Below are 23,591 nucleotides of genomic sequence, written 5' to 3'. Positions count from 1 at the left end.
CTTTGAAAGATGAAAACAGTACAATTTTAATAAAGTATGAATAACATTAGCATATGGGCTTCAGGTTTCTCTCTCTTTAAGATTACTTGGATTCCATTTAAGATTTCAAGTTTCTATTATGGTTCATTTAAAAAGTGAATACTGTTTTGATCAAAATAATTGGGTTTCTTGTCTTGTGCCTGGGAAAATTTATCAACAATAAAATTTAACAACAATAAGTTGTTATTGACTTTTGGCAAGGAACTGTATAAAAAGTCTGTATTTACGGCTGCGGTGCGGTCCACTTCATTTCTGCTGCTGAGGATGAAGCACGCCTCTGCATCGTCCATCCTGCAGAACACACAACATCATGACACATCAGTGTCACTCAGAAAGGACACTTCACTATGCTATCTTCTATCTATACTACCCATAAAGTGAATTCCTCAAGAAGGACTGCACATATATGTATGTATGAATGTGCTGGTGATAGGTAATTATTGCCATGTTACTCACAGTCAGTACTGAGACTGAGGGTCAATTTCACGGTATACTAGTCTCACTATAGCAGTTAGTTCTTTCTCATTGACAAAGGTGTCATTAACATTCTGCCGGTTTTCCCACTCCTAATGTTTTCTGGACGTGTTTAAGGTTCCAAGTAAACATAATTTGTGACATACTGTCAATAGCCATAGTAAATCTTTTAGCCCTTAGTTTGTAAAAACAAGCAAATATTGTGTGTAATGCTCTGACTGTGTTGTACGCCATTGCAATAGGACATATGTAATAAAATACTGTATAAGAACAGCCACAAGATACTGCTAAATTCAGCATCACAAACACTATCTATCCGTGACTGTGTAAACAGTTCAGACCACTTATATTTGTAAATCCACATTGTGAATTAACAGACTCACAAATTACTTAAAATGCTAATGTGCAATTTACAATGCAAATGTAACAGCTCTGCATTTATTGGTGCATCAAATTACAGTTATAAAAAAGACCTGTGTGTGTTTTGTGGAATGTAAAGCAAATAAAACTGTGATGAGAATAATCTCTCTGGAGCTGCAGGGAAATTATATAATGACAACAGTGATTGTGAAGCAGCAGACAGGAAAATTATAAATCCATGTCCTGATTTTAAGAGCCCTCCAAACAATAACCAGGCATAGGAAAAATCTACTATGCTACAATAAAATATTAGAGATGTACACCATGTGTAGATATATAATCAGTTTTACAAATAGTATAGTATTTATGGTAGTTTTGAATTGTCATCAAAGCAGAATTTTCTTTTTGGGAAGCAGCTGGTGTAGTTAAAGTTTAGCAGTAGGGGCAAACTGCAATACAGTTCTAAGCAGCAAAGCCATAACTCCTTGGTGACAACTGACCTGTGCTGAAACGGCAAGTTTCATGGCACTTTAATACAAGTGCTTTAAAAATATGAGCTGCAGTGCACATTTCTGCTTATAAACCCTTGAGAATGCTTGATCGTATAGACTTCAATTGAGTGAATTACTGCTAGAAAACAAATCGACATTGACATGTGGACAAGTCACAGATGCTTTCGATAGAGCTGGTTTAAAACACAAAACATTTAAAGGTGAAAGACATACTGTACTGTGAGGAATTCCTATTGGCAAAAGAATTTAAAGCACTCACGACATGCATAATTCATCCAGCAATATGCAGCAGCAACGAACACATTTTGAAAATTAGAAAGCCTTTTTTTTCTGCATAGAGACTTTTAACAAAAAAAAAAGACAATCTCCTCACGAAGTCCTTTAATTTCCAACCTTCCAATTACAACACAGAGATTACACAACCGGCCAGGAAACTTTAGACAGCCTGAGTTTTATGAGAAATTCATGCACTGGAATATGAAGTAGGCATATTGAGACAGATTTGCTGCATTTATAATGAAGGAATATGGTAGATTTTAAATGCAGTTACATTGCAAGAAAAAGCACATATATTATCCTTAAATTTCAAGGCTGCTTTAATAAGGAACAGATGGGCTTGAGACTGGTGTCAGATTTGGCTCTGATGGTGGAGCTTGCAGGTTTACTCTTCAGTTTTCCACACAGACTAATTTAGTTTTTTTGGGAGCCTGTCCAAAGCTTCCATTTGGAAACAGTTAATCAGTAGGCCTACGCTAGTTTAAATTATAGAAATGACACATTGATGCACTGTATATCACTGTTAAAATATGACATCATACTTATGACTCAAGTTTACTAACAGCTCTTTCACTCTTAGACTCTGAAAAGCCGGAAACACAAGTTGTCTTTCACTGAGAATAATGAGATTTTGCTAATTTAATTAGCTAAACTGCTTAGCACGCCATTAGGCCAAACCTTAACGGTGAAGCATTGCTGTGCACTTTATAGTGAGACATAAATCCGTCTGCCACAATTGCTGTTTTAAATACCATTCTTGCAAGTTGTACTATTGATGTCTACATTTGATAGGCAACGGGGCTGCAAGTAATCTTGTTCAATATAAAACTGTTCAATTAAAGAACTGCACACCATATCTTCTTCTGTCCTTAAATATATACAACTCTTAACATACTGATGAATCGCTGACAGGCAACACGAGAAATTAAGGTCTCTGACACTATTACTTCGGAGGTAAATTCTCAAATGTTCTCAGTAATTTAGTCATAGTATTATGTATTAATCTATTTAAAAAGGACTTGAAAGGATGAAATCACTTGCAGCTATACAGATCAATTTGCAGATGTATTAGACTGATCTCTCTGTCAACGTAATGGCTCTCTCATAGACTCAGACACAGAGTCAGAACCTCAACTTTCGTCATCGGTCTCGATCCTGGCTCACTAAGTGCCATTACAATTTTTTTTTTAAATAAAAGAGAAATACAGGTTTTGTTTAATGTGAAAGAGGACATTTTTGACATTTTGTTCCACGTGGGACAAAACGCCACCTGAGTTTTGTGCAACACAAGGTTAGATATACAATCAGTTTAAATCAAATGACTTGTGGAAGAAGTGATGGGATTACATTGAATAAATTTCAATCATGACAACTCTTTGAGTAGTTTTGGCATGTTAATGAATATGGGAATGTTAATGTATTTGGTCTTGGTGGACTAGATCTGCGACCCACATTGCTGCTGCTTCAGAGCAAGTATGGACTTGCAACTGCCAATAGATACACAGGCTCGCTGATGTGAGTACAGTACGTAAGATAGGCTGCTCCAGCATAAATAGACATAAATACCATAGCAGATCTAGACAGGTGGAGCTGGGGAGGTGGAGGGTTTCAGAGTAACTCTGATAGCGTGCTGAATCAGACAATTGAAATGATGAGCAAGCAATCTCACTGGCTGCAGAATCAGCAGAGGCCAATGGGCTTGTGCCATGTGGTAAAGGTGTGATTGCTTGCAGTTTGTCAGCACCATCTAGAGTGACTCAACTAAATATTTAAACAGCTTTTTTTGACCAACAATAATTGTTCAACATCATTTTCAAAGATAATTTTTGTTTCAAAGCTGCATTTAAAATACACTGGAATTTTAAATCTGAATGGTCATGTAAATGGAAATGACACTTCTATAAAAGCCTATCCAAAATTACATTTGTTTCATTTCTTATCTCTTATATCTTCTTGGTTTAATCATTGGCAAAATGCATCCATATATAACCAAGGGACTTTTTTAGGAAAAAAATAAATGGTAACACTTTAGCATGCATATTACTAAGATATTGGCTGTTTATTAGTACTAATAAAGCACATATTAATGCCTTATTCTGCGTGACCCTATTCTACATTCCTTAATCCTACCCAATACTTAAACTAAACTACTACCTTACTAACTATTCTTAAGCAGTAATTAGGAGTTTATTGAGGCACAAGTCAATAATGAGAATTGGACCCTAAACTAAAGTGTGATCAAATGAACAACCTACTTGGCCCTCATCAGATCTTGGTCCTTCAGTGCAGAGCCTTGGAGGTAGATGACCCGTTGAGACCACAGCGGGATCTGCAGAATACGCCGCACCTGGATGTCCATCTCCGTGGGACAGAGTATCACCACATAATAATCCTAGACATTTGAGAAATGTTAATAACACCATCACACACTGAGCTAGCTTAGCATATTAGCAATACACAGACCAATAATAAACACTCACATATACGGGTTTATGCATGTACCTGTAGTCTCGGGTGGGCATAGAACTCATTGAGGAAATCCATGAGCAAGTCTATTTTGAGTGAAGTGACACAGAGAACCACATGTTTCTCTGTCTGAGCACGGTGTCTGCTGTAGTTTCCACCTGACTTCTGCCTCTCCATCCAGAGATACGCCAACTCCTCAAACTGGTGTTGAAATGAGAGACAGAAAGCAAGTACTGTGTAAATGCCGTACATTTTTACAAGAACCACTCATTTCTGCTTTAATCATCTAAAAAATTAAAAGCAAAAAGTGCTCAGCGAGGTTGGATCTCCATCCATTTAGCTGTGTAAATGTACTCATAAATAAGCAGTAATTATGAGTTTATTTAGGCAAAAGTCATAGTTAATAGAGAGAATATTAATATGGAATCTGCTGATTGTGCTGTTCGTGGCACCTGTAATGGCAGCACCACCAGAGCCACACAGATCATGATGACCACCAGTAGCTGAGAGGGCCAGATTTTGGGTGTGACGTCTCCATAACCAACAGTCGAGAAGGTGACGATGCAGAAATATAAAGAGTCGAAGAGGGTGAGACTCTTTCCTGCCCGCTCGAGATGCTGAATCCCACAAGCCCTAAAGAGCATTACAAAACAATTCAGGAAACAATTTCGAAAATCTTTATTAATTAAAATAAATTCGGCATCATGGGACTTTTATAGTTGGAAAGACATTCCATGAATAGAATTCAGTAGAGCTGCTCAGTCACGATGTCAATTTGTAAGCTTGCCCAGAAGGCCATTTCACCATGGGCTCCCTCAGGAATTTCGAATGGGTTTTTAAAATAGCGGTTTTCGATTTGTGTAAAATGAGGTCTGTGGTTAGCATTATTTCAAGAGCCTTTCCCATTTTGCTCTACAAAACAAATTGACACAGAGTCATACCTCAAAAGGGAATTTTAAAACCAATTGAATTAATAATGTAAATATGTAAGGACTATAAACGGTTTCTGATTCATCATGTAAACTCACATTCTGTGGGAGTTGTAGTCCTTAGGTAAGAACTTTATTCTGACATGTCCCTTTATATTGGTAAAAGGGTGTCAAATATATATGCAAATATATGCTAATACAGAATAAAACATAGGCTAATGAGGATAATAAAATGAGGTTAATTAAGGACCTGTAAAAGACACTTTGTTGAAAAGCAACAAAATTTGACTTCAAGTTTTAAGAGTTTCCATCATTTCCTATGCACTCAAATAGAATGTTGGAACAGTTGGGTTCCAAAATAGGCCTAACATTTACATTCTCCATAGAGAAAGTGTTTTATGTAAACATAAAAAGTATATCTTGTTCAAGACAGACGTATATACTTAAATAAAAACCATAATATATACATTTTACTGATATTTTATTTACAATGTAAAATGTAATGTTCAGTAGCTATTAATCCAGTCTTCAGTGTCACATGATCCATCAGAAATAATTCAAATATTATCAATGTTTAAAACAGTTCTGCTCCTTAATATTTTTATGGAAAATGTAATACATGTTGATTAATTTTGGGATTCTTTGGATTCTGTTTTTATATATATTTATGTATGTATACAATTATATATTTATATCATATATTTGACTATTTTGCAATAAACGATTATTTTCATATACTTCATGTGCTTGGTGACCCACATTGTATTAGAAAAGATGTTCATTTCACAGTCTTGTAGGCTACCTTTGTCTTTTTCTCAGACCTTTTGTTTAAAACAAAGTTTGTGATATTGTGATTCATCTCAGAGCTGGGTGCTTTATGGCTTACATCTCTTTACGAAGGATTCTTTGTAAATCCCTACGGAGAAAATGAATGGGAAAATACTTCCAGAACCCAGACTTCTGAAAAAGGGGAGCTGTGACTGTTGTGCTATATTAAATACTCAGTAGATTTCGTTCAATATTCCTAAAAAATTGTAGCATCTTGTTTTGACACTATTTTTTTTTTAAAAAGTTCATTTGGATTAACTGATGTACATTATTGATCAGGACGGTTAATTCATAACCGTGTGACTGTTTCAGATCTGCAGCATTAGATACAAGCCTGTAAAAGGCTGAAGCCCCATCAGGGATATCAGAGATCAAAGAGCTTTACCCAGTGAAGACCAGACAGAGCAGTGTACAGATCAGAATGAGGACCTGGTTGAACATGGCAGAGTGTGTGCGCTGAATGGCACGATGGAGATCATTCTAGAAAGTAACAGAGATAAGTGAGAGAGATCTCTTTTGTCAAGAGACTAAGCAAAGACAAGAATACAAGAATAGCACGCACACAATGCAGGCAACGTGAGCTATCTGTGAAAGCAGTTCTGAAAAACGTCTGCCTATTTAAGAGCCTGCTTTAAAAAGAAATTAATAACCCTCATTATTTTCCAGGTCTAGTGCTTCATTATAAGGTCTAGTGCTCCTCACACAATTAAATATTCTATTCCTATATTCTAATATTTCTGACCTTAATCGAGCAAAATATACAATGTGAATGCTCTTTAATAACTGTACTGCTCAGCTATATGAGATATAGGCTACATGTATGTTAAAGGTAGGGTAGGCATTTTTTGTATAAACACTTTTCGTTATACTGGTTGAAACTGTTCACATCCTGATAGCGATCAACAATAATACAATACAATAACTCATTATTATTGTACTGTTATGTGCTTTGAGACATGAGGTAATTTAACGCCATCTCTTGTGACGCTTTGCAGACTCTGCTGTGTCCGTTCATGTGTTTTGGAGGAGGTGTGGCTTTGGAGACACTCTGAAGGGAGGGTGGGATCCATTGCTTTCAAAACTAGCTTGCTATTGCTAGTCTCTCCGAGATTGCCTACCCTACCTTTAATTACAGTGCCGTGACCAAGGGATCAGGACTTAAATGGCTCCTTTATTTAGTTTGGTAATTAAAAAAAAATGTAGGGAAATTTTAGGAAAGTATGGGGGTAAAACAGACAAATCTTCAAGGCAGTGTCACATTTTAGTGGTTGTAAGCATTCTCTTTTACTAATAGCTTTGCTTAAAGCATTTGTTAAAGGACATTCCCCCTGCCAGGTTTTCTCTGGCCATTTGACCTGACCATCTGGCAGGGAAGGGAATGCTGGCACCCTCTCAGATTTTGCCCATTGATGATGCATTTTCATTTGTCAAGTGCATAATGAAGTAAAGCTTCCCAACACAGCAATACCATCAAACAACACCGATGTTATTCTGCTAAGACACCTAATAAGATGTCCTGCAGGCATGTAAAATGCACTACACAGCTGCACAGGCTACTTACAATCATGTTCTCCAGCGCTGATTTGGCAAGCCAACAATTAAGAAACACAGGAACAAATATGTTTCTTAGCGGATGCCAAAAGATCTAAAAAAAAAAAAAAAAAAAAAAATTATAATTATAATATAGCTTTTACATCTAATGCCATTAGCACAAAAATAAATAAACAACCTATAATTTTTTTTCCCAATGACTGCAGGTCAAAAAATGGCTATTTGTTACTTGGCTAATTGTTACATTTAAGTTATTATTATTCCTTCTCACGATTGACTTTCAGGTATCAATGGCTACTTATATAATTACACTCAATCACAACAATATAACAGTAACAATTACTATCAACAAGGCAGCAACCTGATATGTGTTTCTGTGTCCACCAGAACCTTCATTACTTACTGTAATTATAAATGGCACTGTATTGATCATCTCAATGATGAAGGAGATTTGGAAAATTTGCTCCCAAATGTTCCCCTAGAAGTGAAATAAATATAAGTTACACTGCAGAAGAATCAAAGAGTACTAAAATGCACATTTAAAAAATAAAAAATAAAAAAATCAGAACACAAAACGGTCTGCATCCTAATTCACTATACTGCATATCTCTCATAAACAGTATTTGACAAATTGGAATTAGTGCATCCCAAATTACAGTGTGATAATAGTCAAATGTCCTTGTTTTGTAAATAGTTTGCTGTGTGTGGATTTTAACATATTTTAATAGTATGTCAGTTTATAGATGAAGTGTGTACAAGTTGTCTTATATGCCACTATTACTGTATGTGCAGAGACAACTATGTATAGACACATATTGACTTCCCAGAAAAGTGTATGCAGCCTAAGCATAATATACATTAAGTGGGCAAACTGGGATGCAGCCTTTAATTACAACAAAGATTACTTTCATCTCCCAACAACAGAAAAACCCCCCCGCCTTTTCTTGATAAATCAATGAAGAAACAGAAAAACAAGTTAGAGAAGTTTTTTTTCTGTTAAAAGCGAGGAACACTTCCCATTATAGGGAAACTAAAGAAACAAAGGGACCCTTTAGCAGCACAAGAGGATCTAAAATGGTCAGATTTAATTTAGATCAGTGGTTAGAAAGCTCACAAGGGCAGAATAATAATGACAATAATCTTACCTTATAGCTGAGATACACCAGGAGCATTGCTTGCAAGAAGCTAATTAAGGCCACTGTCACCTGTGGTGCAGGAAACATAATCATAATTTTGATTAGCAGAGTATCAATATCAGAGTCTAATGAGAAATAGCTCTTATCACAGTTGCTTTGGCTTAGTTTGGAATTATTTTGCTGGAGGAGCAAAAACAGACAAAGAACCTGGCAATATTGTGTCTAATATATAAATATAACTATAATATGAACTTCTTGTTTATTGAACTGATGTATGAAAGCAATGTTACACCCACAGTAGTGATACGGCTTTTCTGATTCTGATTCTAAACCACTAAAACACAGTTTTTTTTAAAGGAATATATTACAAAAGGTTTGTTTTACAATGTAAAAATGTTCTTTAAAGGGGACCTATTATGCAAAATTCACTTCTACATGGTGTTTGAATGTAAATGTGTGCAGACAACCACCCTATAATGGTAAAAATCCACCCACTTCTCTTTTTGTAATCCCCATAATTAGCCGTTTGCAGATTCTAGCATATGTGACGTCAAATATGCTTAGGCGGACTTTGCCCTATTGTTATTACCCCGCTCTGAGTGAGCTGTACACAGTCCGCCATGTTTAGCTCCTCACCAGAGCATTTTACAGCAGCATTCAAGTAAGAAATGTGTTCTTATAAAAGCTACTAAAGTTAATTCAATCAAGAGCAGTGAGTGATTTTTTTTAAATTGTTTTATTTTATTCATATTAACAGCATATATAACGGTACTGTATATTATGCTGCTTTCACTCTAATACACAGATCTAAAATACACACGCAATTTATTTATTTGCTGTTTACATTCACCGTGTATTTGACAGTTTAAGGTCAATAACACATGAAAGAGAATTTAGTTTAATTACTCACGGGACGCTCTGTCTGACAGCCAGCTTTCTGTGCGGGTGCTTCGGGTGTGTGCACTCAGAAAACCATATATCAGAAGTTTGGATTGATATATGAGTTATGAATTTAGATTTATCCACGGCTGGTTTTCAAATGTACATAACAGATTTATAATAAAATATTTAAGTCTCCCAGTCACTGACTTTTACTAAAATTGTGTTATTTACAATCCCCTGTTGATAATTTTTTTTGAGATAAAACCAGATTAAAAACGCGGCATTTATATCTAAAACCGCCAGCAGGTCAAATTTACCAATATATAATGCCTTCATTTTCACGCTGTGTTTGAGCAACGTGTAGGAATACTGTAATCAGTCACACAAAACACATTCAAATAAAGATGTTTAAAGATTAATTATTTATTTATTTTTTGCAATTTTGTATCGCTACTGTGCTGCTATTTATTCAAGTGTATGATCTGTTTCTTGAAAAAAATATTTCCGATCTATGATGTAATGAATAAAACAAATTTTATAATTACCCCAAGTTGTGTTGTTCTCTTATTCAAATTATAAATGATATAACTAAACAAATTAATAATTAATTAGGTGGAACTGTGCGCTTGAATTAGTCGTTGCATCATACATCCTATGTAGTGCAGTGAATTATTATTCCTCTGTATTGTCTATTTAGGGTATTTTAGTAATTTAAATAACATGGGTTATCTTAATGACATTTTATCATAACATTACACCACCCAAATATGTATTTATTTCCCTCTAATTCTCGTTGTCATTGCAGGCTGGTTTAGCCAATATTCACCTTTAAGAAAAGTGATTAGTGTAGCTTGCTTAAAATAGTCTTAAACATAAAACAACGGGACAAAAACATAGTTGATGACTAAAAATAATCATTTCATGACTCTAGACATTACGTTGTTAAGACAGGGGCATAATACAGTGACATAATATGTTTTTTAGCCATATCAAAACAGTAAATTTTACCCGCTGGCGGTTCTAGTGTTAAAAAGCATGCATAATAAACTTTCATGATGATGAAGAGCTGCAATGTCACATGATCAAATCCAAACAGATGTTTTAGTTTTTGGTAGAGCATCCGAGGCACGAGCTGTACAGGCTCCGTCCTCTTCTGGAAAACGGCGGGGAGTAGCAGCACATTTGCATTTAAAGATACATGCACGAAAACAGCATTGTTTTTCCTTCCACTCAAAAATGGCCATTTACAACATGGTATAATAAATGATCTGTGGCGTATTTTAAGCTGAACCTTTACATACACATTCTGGGGACATCTGATATTTATATTACATCTCCCTTTAAAGTCACACTGTAAAATTATTTTGGTTCCAACATGAACCTTTATTTTTAAGAGTGTGGTTTATAAAAAAACAAATCTCAACCTACCTGTATTGCCCATACAGGAACTCTCCTATTCACCCAAAATATTAACTCCCTTCAAGAAAGACAGCACAAGAAACACAAACAGATATGAGACAATTAGAGAAAATATTCAAGAACAAACACACTTTATTTAGTTACTGTAAGTTGATTTGTGATCTGATTTGTGATCTGTCATAATATTTACAGAGTTAAACTCACCAGTTTATTTGCGGGGGATCTGTGGTCGGGTTTGTTGTGTAGTTTGCACAGGCTTTGCTGCAAAGGGCATCTGTGATGTTTGTGCAGTGTTTCCTATAATCATGATAACAGGCAGTTATTACACAACAGACATAAAAGTGAAAGACATCAGGGTTGAATAGCTGAGGGATACATAACAGCGTAAGATTGCCTCTCTCTTATTTGAGTGCTGCTAGTAGGGCTCCCTCTCCTCTCCCTCTGTGCTTGCACACAAGTTCACACAGCTCTCTCTTTCTGTCACCTACTAGCACACACACTGTGCCTCACTGTTTTTTGGTGCTTGCATTGAGATGACTCTAATGGACGCTTCAGACAAAGTAGTCTGGGTTTATCCTGAGAGCAATTTAAACGAAGCTTTTGAGATGTACTGTAATGTGTTTTGTTTCGGTGAGCTGCTGTTGTTGTTTCATGGAAGAGTTGAAGAAAAATCATTATACAACAGTTAGTTCAGGTCCTCTAAGATGATTGGACATGCAGTGTTCAAAGATTGCTGATATTGTGCGTGACATTTAGTTGTTTGTATCATTCTGCTCTTCTGTGTTAACAAGGTTCCACAGTATGTGAATGGAAACGGGATTGTCTTATTTTGCATTGAACAAGGGTAATTTTTTTTAAAAGTCAGAATGTCTTTGTTGTTTCTCGGTATTGGTACTGTACTATAATATACACATTAATAATATCGGCCGATATATCGATATCTGGCTTTTTTACTCCCTAATATCTGTATCGGCCCCCAAAAATCCATATCAGTCGGGCTCTAGGCTCAACCCTCTCCCCTGCAGGACCTATCTTCATGGGGGGATATCATGGATGCTGAGTCCCCTGAGCTTACGCCGCATTTTGACCTAGAGCTGAGGTGGAGGTAGATGAGGAGGATGAGGAGATATTAGCTCGCCTCCTCCGGGATGAGCTGGATAATAAGGATGACGCTATCCTGTCTGCGGCCCAAGCATCCAGGCCTATGAGCGTGCCAAATGGCGACTAAGCATCGACCGTGGTGGATTGTGACCTAGTGGAGGTTTGTAAACATGCTGCAGCTAAGCTTAACATTGTTTGAGCAGTAACTCCTGGGGACCAGGGAGTTTAACGGGATATTTATGATGGGAAAAACTCCCTTCTCACCTAGGGCTACTCTTCAACTGATATGAGAGAGATGGAGGAGCTTGGGCTCTCTAACAATGATCTCTTTCATGGTCAAACAATCAGTAGCTCACCACCTGCATCCAAACAGGCAGAACACTCTCTCATCTACCAGTCCCTCCCTCCATTGGAAAATGTAACGCTTCACTGCTTCCATGTACCAGAAGATATATAAATCATCTGTGCTATCTGTGCGGACACCTAAGGCAACTTCTTTGTTGATGGCCTATCAAGCCAAGCTATTGGAGGAGCTGGAAGCTCAGCTGGACTCCAACAATTCAAACCTGGTGGTCTGGGAGGAAATCTGTAATATAACAGACCTCAGCCTATGCACCTCACGTGGTGTGGTACGGCTTGGTATGGGTCTTGGGGGGGAGAATATCAGCGGAATACGTGAAGGCTCTTGATTAGTGTTGATACCCCTGTGTATTCCAGATAGTGGCTCTGTTGGGAGGTGTGTCTCTGGAAAAATAGTGACAGTGAATGCATCCCTGATGGGCAGGGGGTCTGTTTTATTTATGGCAGATCGGTGAACGATCGCTGGATGCCCCAGCTTCACAAACTTCATATAAATATGCAGTGACCCTGAAACATAATCTGCTGTTTGTAAAGGGATTTGGTCAGGACAGACAACATGATACTGGTGGCATATATGAATAAACATGTTCGTTGAAACTGCATAATTTAGCCCACAAGCTGATTGTCTGAAGCACTGTTCACTTCAGCTAGCTTGGTACGACACGTCCCAGGAGTCCTGAATGTAAGAGCAGATCTCCTTTCAAAGGGCAATCCGTTATACAGAGAATGGGCACTTCACCCACAAGTGGTAGATCAGATTTGCAAGAGGTATAGCAAGGCTGTTGTAGATCTGTTCACCTCACAGGCAAACACAAAGTTCCACTGTATTTCTCTCTCAAGGTGAAAATGCACCTTTGGGGGTGGATGTGGCACAAATGTGGCCAAATGTGTTGCTATATGCATCCCCACCGCTGAGTCAAATATCAACCACCCTGAACAGAATAAGAGAAAACGGATTCGCTCTATTTCTGATGGCCCCTAGTTGGCCAGAGGGAGGCTGTGGTTGGCAGAGATTGTTCTGCTCCTTCAGGGAGAGCCCTGGCAACTCCCATTGTGCCGGGACCTGCTGTCATAAGTAAGTGGGCATATATTTCACCCCCACTCAGAATGGGTCAATCTTTGGGTCTGACCAGTGAGGAGTTAAATTTGAATGTGCTCGGGCTTCCCCAGGAAGTTATAAACACCATCCAGAGTGCTATAGCCCCTTCAAATTAAATATTCATTTTCAGTGTAGGTTTTCTACTATTAAACTTTATCTGGCTGCTATTTCGGCTTGCCACGTAGGTTTCGAAGGAGCTTCGGTGGGACGGCATCCTCTTATATGCCGTTTTATGAAGGGAGTGAAACGTTGGTGACCAGCGTCAAAGCAGCTGATCTTGTCAAGAGAGGAGGAGAAGTGGAAATTGCACACTTTGGGTCCTGTATGAGCATTACGGTATTATGAAACCATGACATGGCAGGAAGAATGATCAGTTGTTCGTTTCGTGGGAAACTCAATGTACGGGTAATCCATTCTCCTCGCAGCACCTTTCCCATTGGATGGTGGAAACGATTGAATTCACCAATACATCTATGGGTCTTTATTCTCCAATGGGCTTAAGGGCCCATTCTATGAGAGGTACGGCTAGCTCATGGGCATTGTTTAAGGGGATTTCGATAGGAGATATTTGTGCAACTGTAAGCAGGGCTTCCTCCTTACTTGTCGGGTATCTCACCAAGCTTCCCTACTTGCATAACACTGGGGAAGAGCAGCCGTTTTGGGGATCACAGCGGTATATATAGGGAGGGGTGGGCTCCTTGTCATGAGCTGTGATTTGGCCGCCTTTTAGACAGACGCAAGAGTGCAGTCGTATAATACGGCAGTTCAAGTAAAAAAAAAGGTCCCACTTAGGGCTGACTTCTAATAGTCGAGGATTCGACGATTCGATTCGGAGAGGTCTGATTCGACTATGAACCTCATAGTCGAATAGTAGGGAAGTGTTAGGACCTGTTCACATATCGCGTCTTTTGCGCGCTCAAGTTCGTTATTTCAAAATAGGCGCGCGGTATGCAACCAATGAGCAGCAGCACACTACAGGCTTGTAACGTCCGGACCACATTTGTTAGCATTTACGGATTTATTGGCTCAAAATGGCTTCTAAAAAATCATCAAAAGTGTGGGAGTATTTCGAGAAGGTTAAAGATGACCCAAAGAAAGTTAAGTGCAAGTTGTGTCAGCAGCTTCTTTCATATCACACGACGACAACCAACATGGCTTATCATTTGAAACGGGTAAGGCTTGTTAACTTTACAAACAAAAAACAAACAAACAGTTCTACCACTCTTTTGTCAATACAGACATAATTTATTATTATCATTTTTCTGACAGTTACACCCGCAGTGTCATGACGACAGCTCAGGCAGCACGTCTGCATCAGCGGCGGCCCCAAGATTAACGCAAAAAAAATTTGATTTGAGACCACCACTTTCAGAGAAGAGAAAAAAGGAAATTACTGAAAAGATTGCGGAGTTTGTGGCACTTGATATGAGGCCTGTGCGCATTGTTGAGGGTGAGGGATTTAAAGAACTCTTGCGCACACTTGAGCCAGGGTACACCGTCCCTACAAGAGCTACAGTGATGGATGTCGTGCACACAAAATATCTATCGATACGGTCAGACATTTACATGGCTATACAGAACTGTGAAGCTGTCAGTTTCACAACTGATATCTGGACCTCACTTCAGATGGAGGCTTATCTCACAGTCACATCACATTTCATCTCCGGAGACTGGCGACTGGAGAGTTTCGTTTTAGAAACAAAAAAAATGGAGGACAGTCACACAGCTGATCACATTGCTCGAGAACTGACGGAGATCATTTGTGAGTGGGACATTCCAAGTAGCAAGATCGTTTCTGTGGTTCATGATAACGCAGAAAACATGGTTGCGTGCACCAACCAGTTGGTCCAGCAGCCCCCCCTGGGGAGAGATGAAAGGAGTGCGCTGCGCGGGCCACACATTACAACTCTGCATAAACAGCGCTCTGAAGCAGGACCCCATTTGCCGCATCGTTGCTGCAGCAAGGCGCTTGGTTTCTCATTTTAAAAAAAGCGCAAAGGCCACCACAGCACTACAAGATCAACAGAAACAACAGAATGTGCCCCAGCATAAACTGGTGCAGGATGTTGTTACCCGTTGGAACTCTGTTTATTTGATGCTCGATCGCTTGATAGAACAGAAGGGGCCAGTTTCAGCCGTGCTCACAGATGAGAGTGTGAGCAAGCGGTCTGATCGTGACCTGGAGCTATCCACATCACAGTGGCGCACAGCAGAGGACATTGTCGCTGTTCTTAAACCGATGATCACTCTGACAGAGCTTTTGTCCCAAGAAAAAAATGCGTCCCTGTCTGCCACTGTCCCCATGCTTATGAATATTAAAAAAAGACATTTGGTGGTGCATGAGGACGACAGTCGAACCACAAAGATCATCAAGACTACGCTGTCCGAGGAGATGGACAGGCGATGGGAGCTTAAAGGGCCAGGACTGGAAATAAGTGTTTACATCAGTGCGGCGGTGCTTGACCCGCGCTTCAAGAAGCTCTCCTTTCTCTCTGATGACCAAAGAGATGAGGCATATTCAGTGGTGGCAGAACTAGCTGAAGGTCTAACTGACAGGTTTTTCCAGGAGGAAAGTGACACGGTGGATCCTGGGCCTACTGCCCCAAAACAGGACGCTGTAATGGCTATGCTGCTGGCCAGTGATGAAGATGAGGAGGAACAGGTTGAGACGAGCGAGATGAAGGTCTATTTGAAGGACTTCACTAAATGCAACGGAGGCCCCCTGGAATGGTGGAAGAAAAACGAGGATAGATATCCAAAGTTGTCAAGAGTTGCTAAGAGATTTCACAGCATCCCCTCCACTTCCACGCCATCAGAGAGGATTTTTTCAAAGGCGGGTTTCATTGCCAATAAATCAAGGAGCGCCCTTTTACCGACCAACGTGAACAAGCTGGTTTTCCTTGCACACAACTTCAGAAGAATCAGACAACCACAGGTGCAGTAGAACACTTTTCATATGTGAAGAAGTGATTTTTTTTCTTTTTCTTTTGGGACAATGTGAACTTAAGCTGAAGGCTGCGCGCGAAGCGTCTCAGGAAGGAAGACATCCTTTCCTTTCTTTTTTTTTTTTGCTGCATGTGCACTTTCTGAAGCCCATTCGATTATGACTTATATTAGGCCTATGTTTAAAATTTTCGTTTTTGTGTAATTGTTTTTATTTTTTCAGGCAGGCTTATTGTATTTTGAAAAATGTTTATGACATTTTGGACTAGTGCCAGGCTGTTGCGCTAAGTTTAATTTGATTTATTTATTTTATCCCGATTCCCGAGTGTGAACTGTGAATTAAAAGCCAAGAAATAGGTTCTTAAGTGAGAGATAAAGGCATGTTTTGGCACGTTGTTGTTTTTGAAGCCAATTTGTACCTATTTTATGTGAACTTTTCTGATATGTTTGATATATGTGTGATATGTTTTGTTCATCTGGCTTTGAATAAAAGGTATTTGTTACATACCATGTTTTTCGTTTATTTTTTTATTTATTATCGTTTATTATTTTGTTTGAAATGTAAAAAAAATCTAGCTGCTATCTAAAAAAAAAAAAAAAAAAAAAAAAAAAGTCCGACTATCAGTCGACTACGGCAAAATCTAACGAATCAGATTCGACTATGAAAATCCTTAGTCGAAAACAGCCCTAGTCCCACTTTATATTAGGTGTTTTTAACTACTATGTACTAGCATTTAAATTGATCATTTGATACAGTGCACTTATTGTGTACATAAATGTTTTTACATTTGTTTACATTGTTCTTATATTGTAAAAACAAAACCCCTGCATGTAATTACAGCTGTAATTACACTGCTGAGCCTTCCCTTACATCTTAACCCACCCTTAAACCTACCCATACCACCAAACCTGTCCCTAACCTTACCCGTATCCCACTTCAATAGCAGCAAAAGTGTTTTGCAGTACAATATGAATACAATAAGTGCATTGTACTTATTTTTTGGTGTAAGTACATAGTAGTTAACGACACCTAATATAAAGCGTGACCAAAAATCTATTTCAAATAAATTCTTGATACTTTCAATTCATCAGGGAATCCTGAATTTTTTTTATCAAGGTTTCCACAAAAATATTAATCAGCACAACGGTTTTCAGCACTGATAGCAAGAAGACTTTTTCTTGAGCATCAAATCAGCATATCAGAATGATTTCTAAAGGATCATGTGACAGTGAAGATTGGAGATTTAAAATTCAGCTTTGCCATCATAGGAATAAATTATGTTTTTAAATATATTCAAATAAAATTTAAAATAATTTGTACTGCATTTTTAATTAAACAAATGCAGCCTTGGTGTGCATAAGAGACTTCTTTTAAAAACATTTTAAAAAATCAAACAGTTGAATGGTAGTGTGCATGTGAGTAAAAGGTAACAGACTTTTCATATTTGGGTGAATTATCCTTTTAAGTAGTTAATGTTTACTCACCGTGCACATGTGACCTGGTTAGTTGGATCATCTAGTGAGACTCTGATTATATAGAGCAGACATGTTAACAACTTCAAGGAGAGGTTGAAGAGGCGTATTCTGAGACCTGCAAGTAAATTATAAAATGGAGATTCATACCATATAAAACTCATCTGGAAAATGTATTAGAAATAATTCAGCAGTCTGGCTGCAAACTTACAGTGCCTTCATAAATCCAAACAAAAAGTTAAAACAGTCACCTTCTCTATTAGGATGATTTAGCCTTTGATAGACCATATATACTGTATATATATATATATATATATATATATATATATATATATATATATATATGGAGGCCTTGAACATGTACACGTACACTCACCAGCCACTTTATTAGGTACCCCATGCTAGTAACGGGTTGGACCCCCTTTTGCCTTCAGAACTGCCTCAATTCTTCGTGGCATAGATTCAACAAGGTGCTGGAAGCATTCCTCAGGGAGTTTGGTCGATATTGACATGATGGCATCACACAGTTGCCGCAGATTTGTCGGCTGCACATCCATGATGCGAATCTCCCGTTCCACCACATCCCAAAGATGCTCTATTGGGTTGAGATCTGGTGACTGTGGAGGCCATTTTAGTACAGTGAACTCATTGTCATGTTCAAGAAACCAATTTGAAATGATTAGAGCTTTGTGACATGGTGGAAGTAGCCATCAGAGGATGGGTACATGGTGGCCATAAAGGGATGGACATGGTCAGAAACAATGCTCAGGTAGGCCGTGGCATTTAAACGATGCCCAATTGGCACTAAGGGGCCTAAAGTGTGCCAGGAAAACATCCCCCACACCATCACACCACCACCACCAGCCTGCACAGTGGTAACAAGGCATGATGGTTCCATGTTCTCATTCTGTTTACGCCAAATTCTGACTCTAACATCTGAATGTCTCAACAGAAATCGAGACTCATCAGACCAGGCAACATTTTTCCAGTCTTCAACTGTTCAATTTTGGTGAGCTCTTGCAAATTGTAGCCTCTTTTTCCTATTTGTAGTGGAGATGAGTGGTACCCGGTGGAGTCTTCTGCTGTTGTAGCCCATCCGCCTCAAGGTTGTGCGTGTTGTGGCTTCACAAATGCTTTGCTGCATACCTCGGTTGTAACGAGTGGTTATTTCAGTCACTGTTGCCCTTCTATCAGCTCGAACCAGTCTGGCCATTCTCCTCTGACCTCTGGCATCAACAAGGCATTTCTGCCCACAGAACTGCCGCTCACTGGATGTTTTTTCTTTTTCGGACCATTCTCTGTAAACCCTAGAGATGGTTGTGCGTGAAAATCCCAGTAGATTAGCAGTTTCTGAAATACTCAGACCAGCCCTTCTGGCACCAACAATCATGCCACGTTCAAAGTCACTCAAATCAACTTTCTTCCCCATACTGATGCTCGGTTTGAACTGCAGGAGATTGTCTTGACCATGTCTACATGCCTAAATGCACTGAGTTGCCGCCATGTGATTGGCTGCTTAGAAATTAAGTGTTAACGAGCAGTTGGACAGGTGTACCTAATAAAGTGGCCGGTGAGTGTATAGTGATATTGAGATCCATAAAAATTGTTTATGCTTGCAGTAATGGATTTTGCTTTGTTGGTTTCTCAGTGGTTGTAAATAGCTCAAAAGGTCAAAAGATTTTACTTACTTGACCTTTGGTTTTTGATGAAAAAGAGCTTCAACCTCTCCTTGAATGTGTTTTCATTTACATAAAATTCCACCTGCACCCTGTGGAAAGGGAATAAAATGATGTTTAATAAAATTCTTTAAATTCATTGTTTACATACAGTAGTAAATGTAAGGTAAATTTACAAAAATATGTGCACACTTAATCACACTTTATCTAATGTAATGACATTCACACGTTGTTAAGTGTCCAAAATCATTTTATGATTAAAATTCAAAATAATTGTAATTAATGTTGTTTATTATGTATCTGCATTGTGCAACATTCACAAAGCAATCCCATAATCCACTATTAAAAACTTCAAGCAGCTAAAACTACCGGGTAAATAACTTCTTTTAATCTCCAGATCCATCTCTGAGATGTATGCAAGCGTTTCAAATCTATCATGACATCTGACAGGAAACATTAGCAATGGTGGCGTTTCAGATGAACTCTCAGTAGATGTCAGCCTCTCCCATCCATGAATGTTTCACTAAGCATATCAATAAACGTATTTATATGCTTGAATTTCTATATCATCATATTGCAGCAAAATCCATCATGATCCAAAATCCAGCATCTCTGAATCTAGCCTGATGCCACACAAAATCACAGCATCTGAATATGCATACTTCCCTTATATGTATAGAATGCAAAAAGCACTACAGTTCGTCAAATAAGTAGTACTATGTCTGAATAGCCATTATACTAAAACACAAGGTAAACAATTCCCACTCCTTGTAAAGAGATTCTGAAATCCCATGAAGCCATGTTCACACTATAAACATTCAATACTTAGAAATTCATGGTCAAGAAGTAAGTTCATTATCAAATGCTATATATTTGACAGTATGTGATTTCAGACGCAGCTAATGATTCACAGCAGACAATTCCTCTTGACATACAATAGCAGACAGACATACGATTCCCCTTGCTGGTATACAGTGCCCATGACTGTCACGACATACAATTTCCCAGGACACTAACCTGTATTTCAATGATATCTGTCACGTATAGACATTTTATGCATGGTCTGAAATACTCAATATTTCTCAATATATTTATTATAATTACACCCACTTTTACGGGGGATAAGCCATATCATAAAACTTGAATAATACATGATTTTCACAGTAATAATTTCATTTGGCCTTACAAACGAAAATCACTATGCGTTCACTTTGGGAATCATTGTTCGGAGTATGTTTGATATTTGTGATGTCACAGGCATCATACTAATGGTAGGCTAGAGCTTCCCAAAGTCCTTTACATCTGCCGCGGGCATGACATGATGTATATTGTAGGCAGTAATTATGAGCAACATATTCAGCAGAGAAAGAGAGAGAGAGAGATCCTAGAGAAAAGCCATTGTTTCCAGCTTCCCCGGCTCTGTCTCCATGGTGATGCCTTTAAAACAGGCTGTGGTGACACATATACGGTATATATTTACAAAGCTGAGGGCTGTTTTGTGTAAAAAAAAAAAAAATTATTAGTGAAAAATTTATTAGTTTACATAAAATGTTGACCATTGTGACATATTAGCAAAAAACAAATACCAGCTTCTTGAAATAGTCCCAGACTGATTTTCACTTCCAGATATTTATATGGATGAGTGTATCTGTGATTTGCACCCACGTATATGTATGTGCACACAAGCACGAACCAACAGAAACAAGCTCACACACACATTCCAAACTTATCTGCAAGTCTTCACTGTGCCAGAAATAATTGCTCTGCCTGACTGTCAAACTGTTTCTCACATTAGAAAGGACTGAAATTATAATTGCAAGGCAATCCATAACACTCCAACATGGAACAATAGGGCTGGTCAATAATAGCTGAACTGATAGTAATTTAGTCTCTGTCAAAATCTTTATTCTTCTGATTTGAGCAGCCCCAAATATACCGTCACTCCACCCACGTACACTAGCTCTCCAACAGACAGATACTCTATTTATAGTGCAAGGAGCATTACTATTGAAGACTGTGTGCTCATGTCAGCCTACTTTACAGAGCTTTCTATGGGAACAATCATTAAAAGTTAGCATGCGGACATTCACATCAGTGTGTGAAGCAAGCGTTTTCTTAACATTGAAGTAACAAAATCAAAACATCCACTGAAGTAAGACATACACAACCGTAGTAGGCTAAGTGTAGAAACTGAGCATCAACTGTTCTCCTCTTAGATGAAATACACAATATAGTTCAACATGTTCTCCGAGTGCTTCTGTTGTTCTCATTTATGGGTGTTCTACTTTGTAAACAAATAATATACTTAAATTACAGAATTTGAACCCTATACAGTACACAAAACACACAAAAAATAACATATTAGCTGCTTTCCCATCGTCGGGCCGAACGGTTCTAAGAACGGTGAGGAAAGGTTCCATTACATTTCCACTTGAGCCTGGATCAGCACAGCACAAACCATTCACAGTCTGGAATTCTCAGGGTGGTTGGATAACTGTGCTGAAACGTGCTGGTAGAACGCTTGTAGTGACGTCGCTCTCAGGATTGGCCACCTGTCTGTTGCCTGACTACCAGTTTCTCTATTCGAACGACATAAACGCAAGTTAATAATAAAACTTAAATAACCATAACGTGGTCGCTATTTACATCTCATACCATCTGTAAACTCTTGCGTTAACAAGGTAACGACTGATGCATTTGTATTAGATTCCAAAGATCTGTTATCAGCGCCACAGCGGAAAGTAAAACAACAATATCAGTACCGGCTGTTCCGAATCGGCATGGAATGGGACAGTTAAGCAACGAGAACGGTTTGGTCTGGAGGTGGAAAAGCAGCTACTATATTTAAAAGCTAGATTTAAAATCTTAAAAATGCTGCATCAGCATAGCATTTTGGTTAGAAAGGAGTTCACCTCAAATTTCTGAAAACTGAAATTGTTGCACTTCACTGTAGCTCTCAAATTTCTATTATACGTGTGCATAGTCAAACTTGAATCAAGGCACATCACAATCGGTTTGATATTAATGATTATGTCAAATGTGTGGACAATATATTGGGGTGATGATATAAATGTCTATTGATGGAGACTTTGTTATTTCATGCATATCACAGTATGTAAATACTTAAAGTTAATTACATGTTAGAGTGATGTGTATGAATGTGTATGAATGAGAAAAAAAGCGGGGGACGTGCTTAAAGCTGCAGTAGGGAGTTTTGAGAAAACGTTGACTTAGCCTGAAAATTTGAACAAGCACAACTTACAGGTCCCACCCCCTTGCTCTCTGCTGCGCTACAGCCCTCCCTCCACAGCTCGTCCTCCACAGCGAAACCCGTCGTGAACGCGCAGGCTAGTAAACAGGGCCACCAATAACAGCGGATATAAAGTTATATGGCACATTCACTAATAGGGACTAAACGTCAACAATATGCTTTACATTGACTATGGCCTGCCCATACTTTGACTACAAAATTGGTCCTCAAATCATTATCTATTTTCCAATAGCCTATGTAACTTTATAACGTTGCACTCTTTCTATAAGTTATAAATAGCTAGTAAGATAACGTTAATATAACGTTAACTAACGTTACAGTATGTAAGTAATTATTCTAGCGATATATAATGCTAGATAAGGTGTGCTAGTACATTATTTCAGCAACATGACAAGCCAGTGAATTAGCAGGTTTCAATTGTTGCTTAGCAGAGTGCGTGACATTTTATCTACATGTTATGCGGCTAGAGTTTTGACACCGAGTCAATGGGCTCTGTGTAATTCTTTCTTTTTCGCTTGTTTATCGTCATCGGTCTTTTTCCTTTTACCTCTTTGTTTTATGAGCAGGTGTCACTCGAGAATTGGCAGTTTAGGTTGTTTCTCCGTCATAAGCACAGCTGCAGCTCGCCGGCAATCTTGAGTTTGAACGACGGCTCGCGCTCCGGCGCTCGCGCTGTGCAAGAGAGGGGTGTGATCAGCGCGTACACGAGCGTGATTGACAGTGCTAAGACACTCCTCCTGGCTCTGATTGGTTGTTTCTGACCGGGAGCGTGTATTTCTTGCAAATGGCAATAGGA

At 38.5% G+C, this 23,591-nt stretch overlaps 1 protein-coding gene across 13 annotated transcripts in view; it reads right to left on the bottom strand.

Moving 5' to 3' along the window:
• Positions 1–23,591, bottom strand: part of kcnt1b (potassium sodium-activated channel subfamily T member 1b) — a 104,359-nt gene that overhangs the window by 20,035 nt on the left and 60,733 nt on the right. For all 13 annotated transcript variants that reach the window (XR_008804067.1, XR_008804069.1, XM_056237008.1 and 10 more), the window contains 12 exons: positions 19,537–19,616; positions 17,861–17,966; positions 11,077–11,169; positions 10,882–10,930; positions 8,581–8,640; positions 7,839–7,913; positions 7,446–7,529; positions 6,270–6,364; positions 4,580–4,760; positions 4,164–4,328; positions 3,917–4,053; positions 267–330 (listed from right to left, as the gene is read on the bottom strand). Coding sequence is in view for 11 of the 13 variants with exons in the window: in XM_056237008.1 (XP_056092983.1) it covers positions 267–330; positions 3,917–4,053; positions 4,164–4,328; positions 4,580–4,760; positions 6,270–6,364; positions 7,446–7,529; positions 7,839–7,913; positions 8,581–8,640; positions 10,882–10,930; positions 11,077–11,169; positions 17,861–17,966; positions 19,537–19,616 (1,189 nt within the window). In the remaining 2 variants the exon portion in view is untranslated. The remainder of the gene's footprint in view (positions 1–266; positions 331–3,916; positions 4,054–4,163; positions 4,329–4,579; positions 4,761–6,269; positions 6,365–7,445; positions 7,530–7,838; positions 7,914–8,580; positions 8,641–10,881; positions 10,931–11,076; positions 11,170–17,860; positions 17,967–19,536; positions 19,617–23,591) is intronic.

Source organism: Rhinichthys klamathensis, unplaced genomic scaffold, assembly GCF_029890125.1.
Source record: "Rhinichthys klamathensis goyatoka isolate OS25496 unplaced genomic scaffold, OSU_Roscu_1.1 h1tg000019l_1, whole genome shotgun sequence".
Classification (NCBI taxonomy): Eukaryota; Metazoa; Chordata; class Actinopteri; order Cypriniformes; family Leuciscidae; genus Rhinichthys; species Rhinichthys klamathensis.
This window is presented reverse-complemented; position numbering and strand designations above follow the sequence as displayed.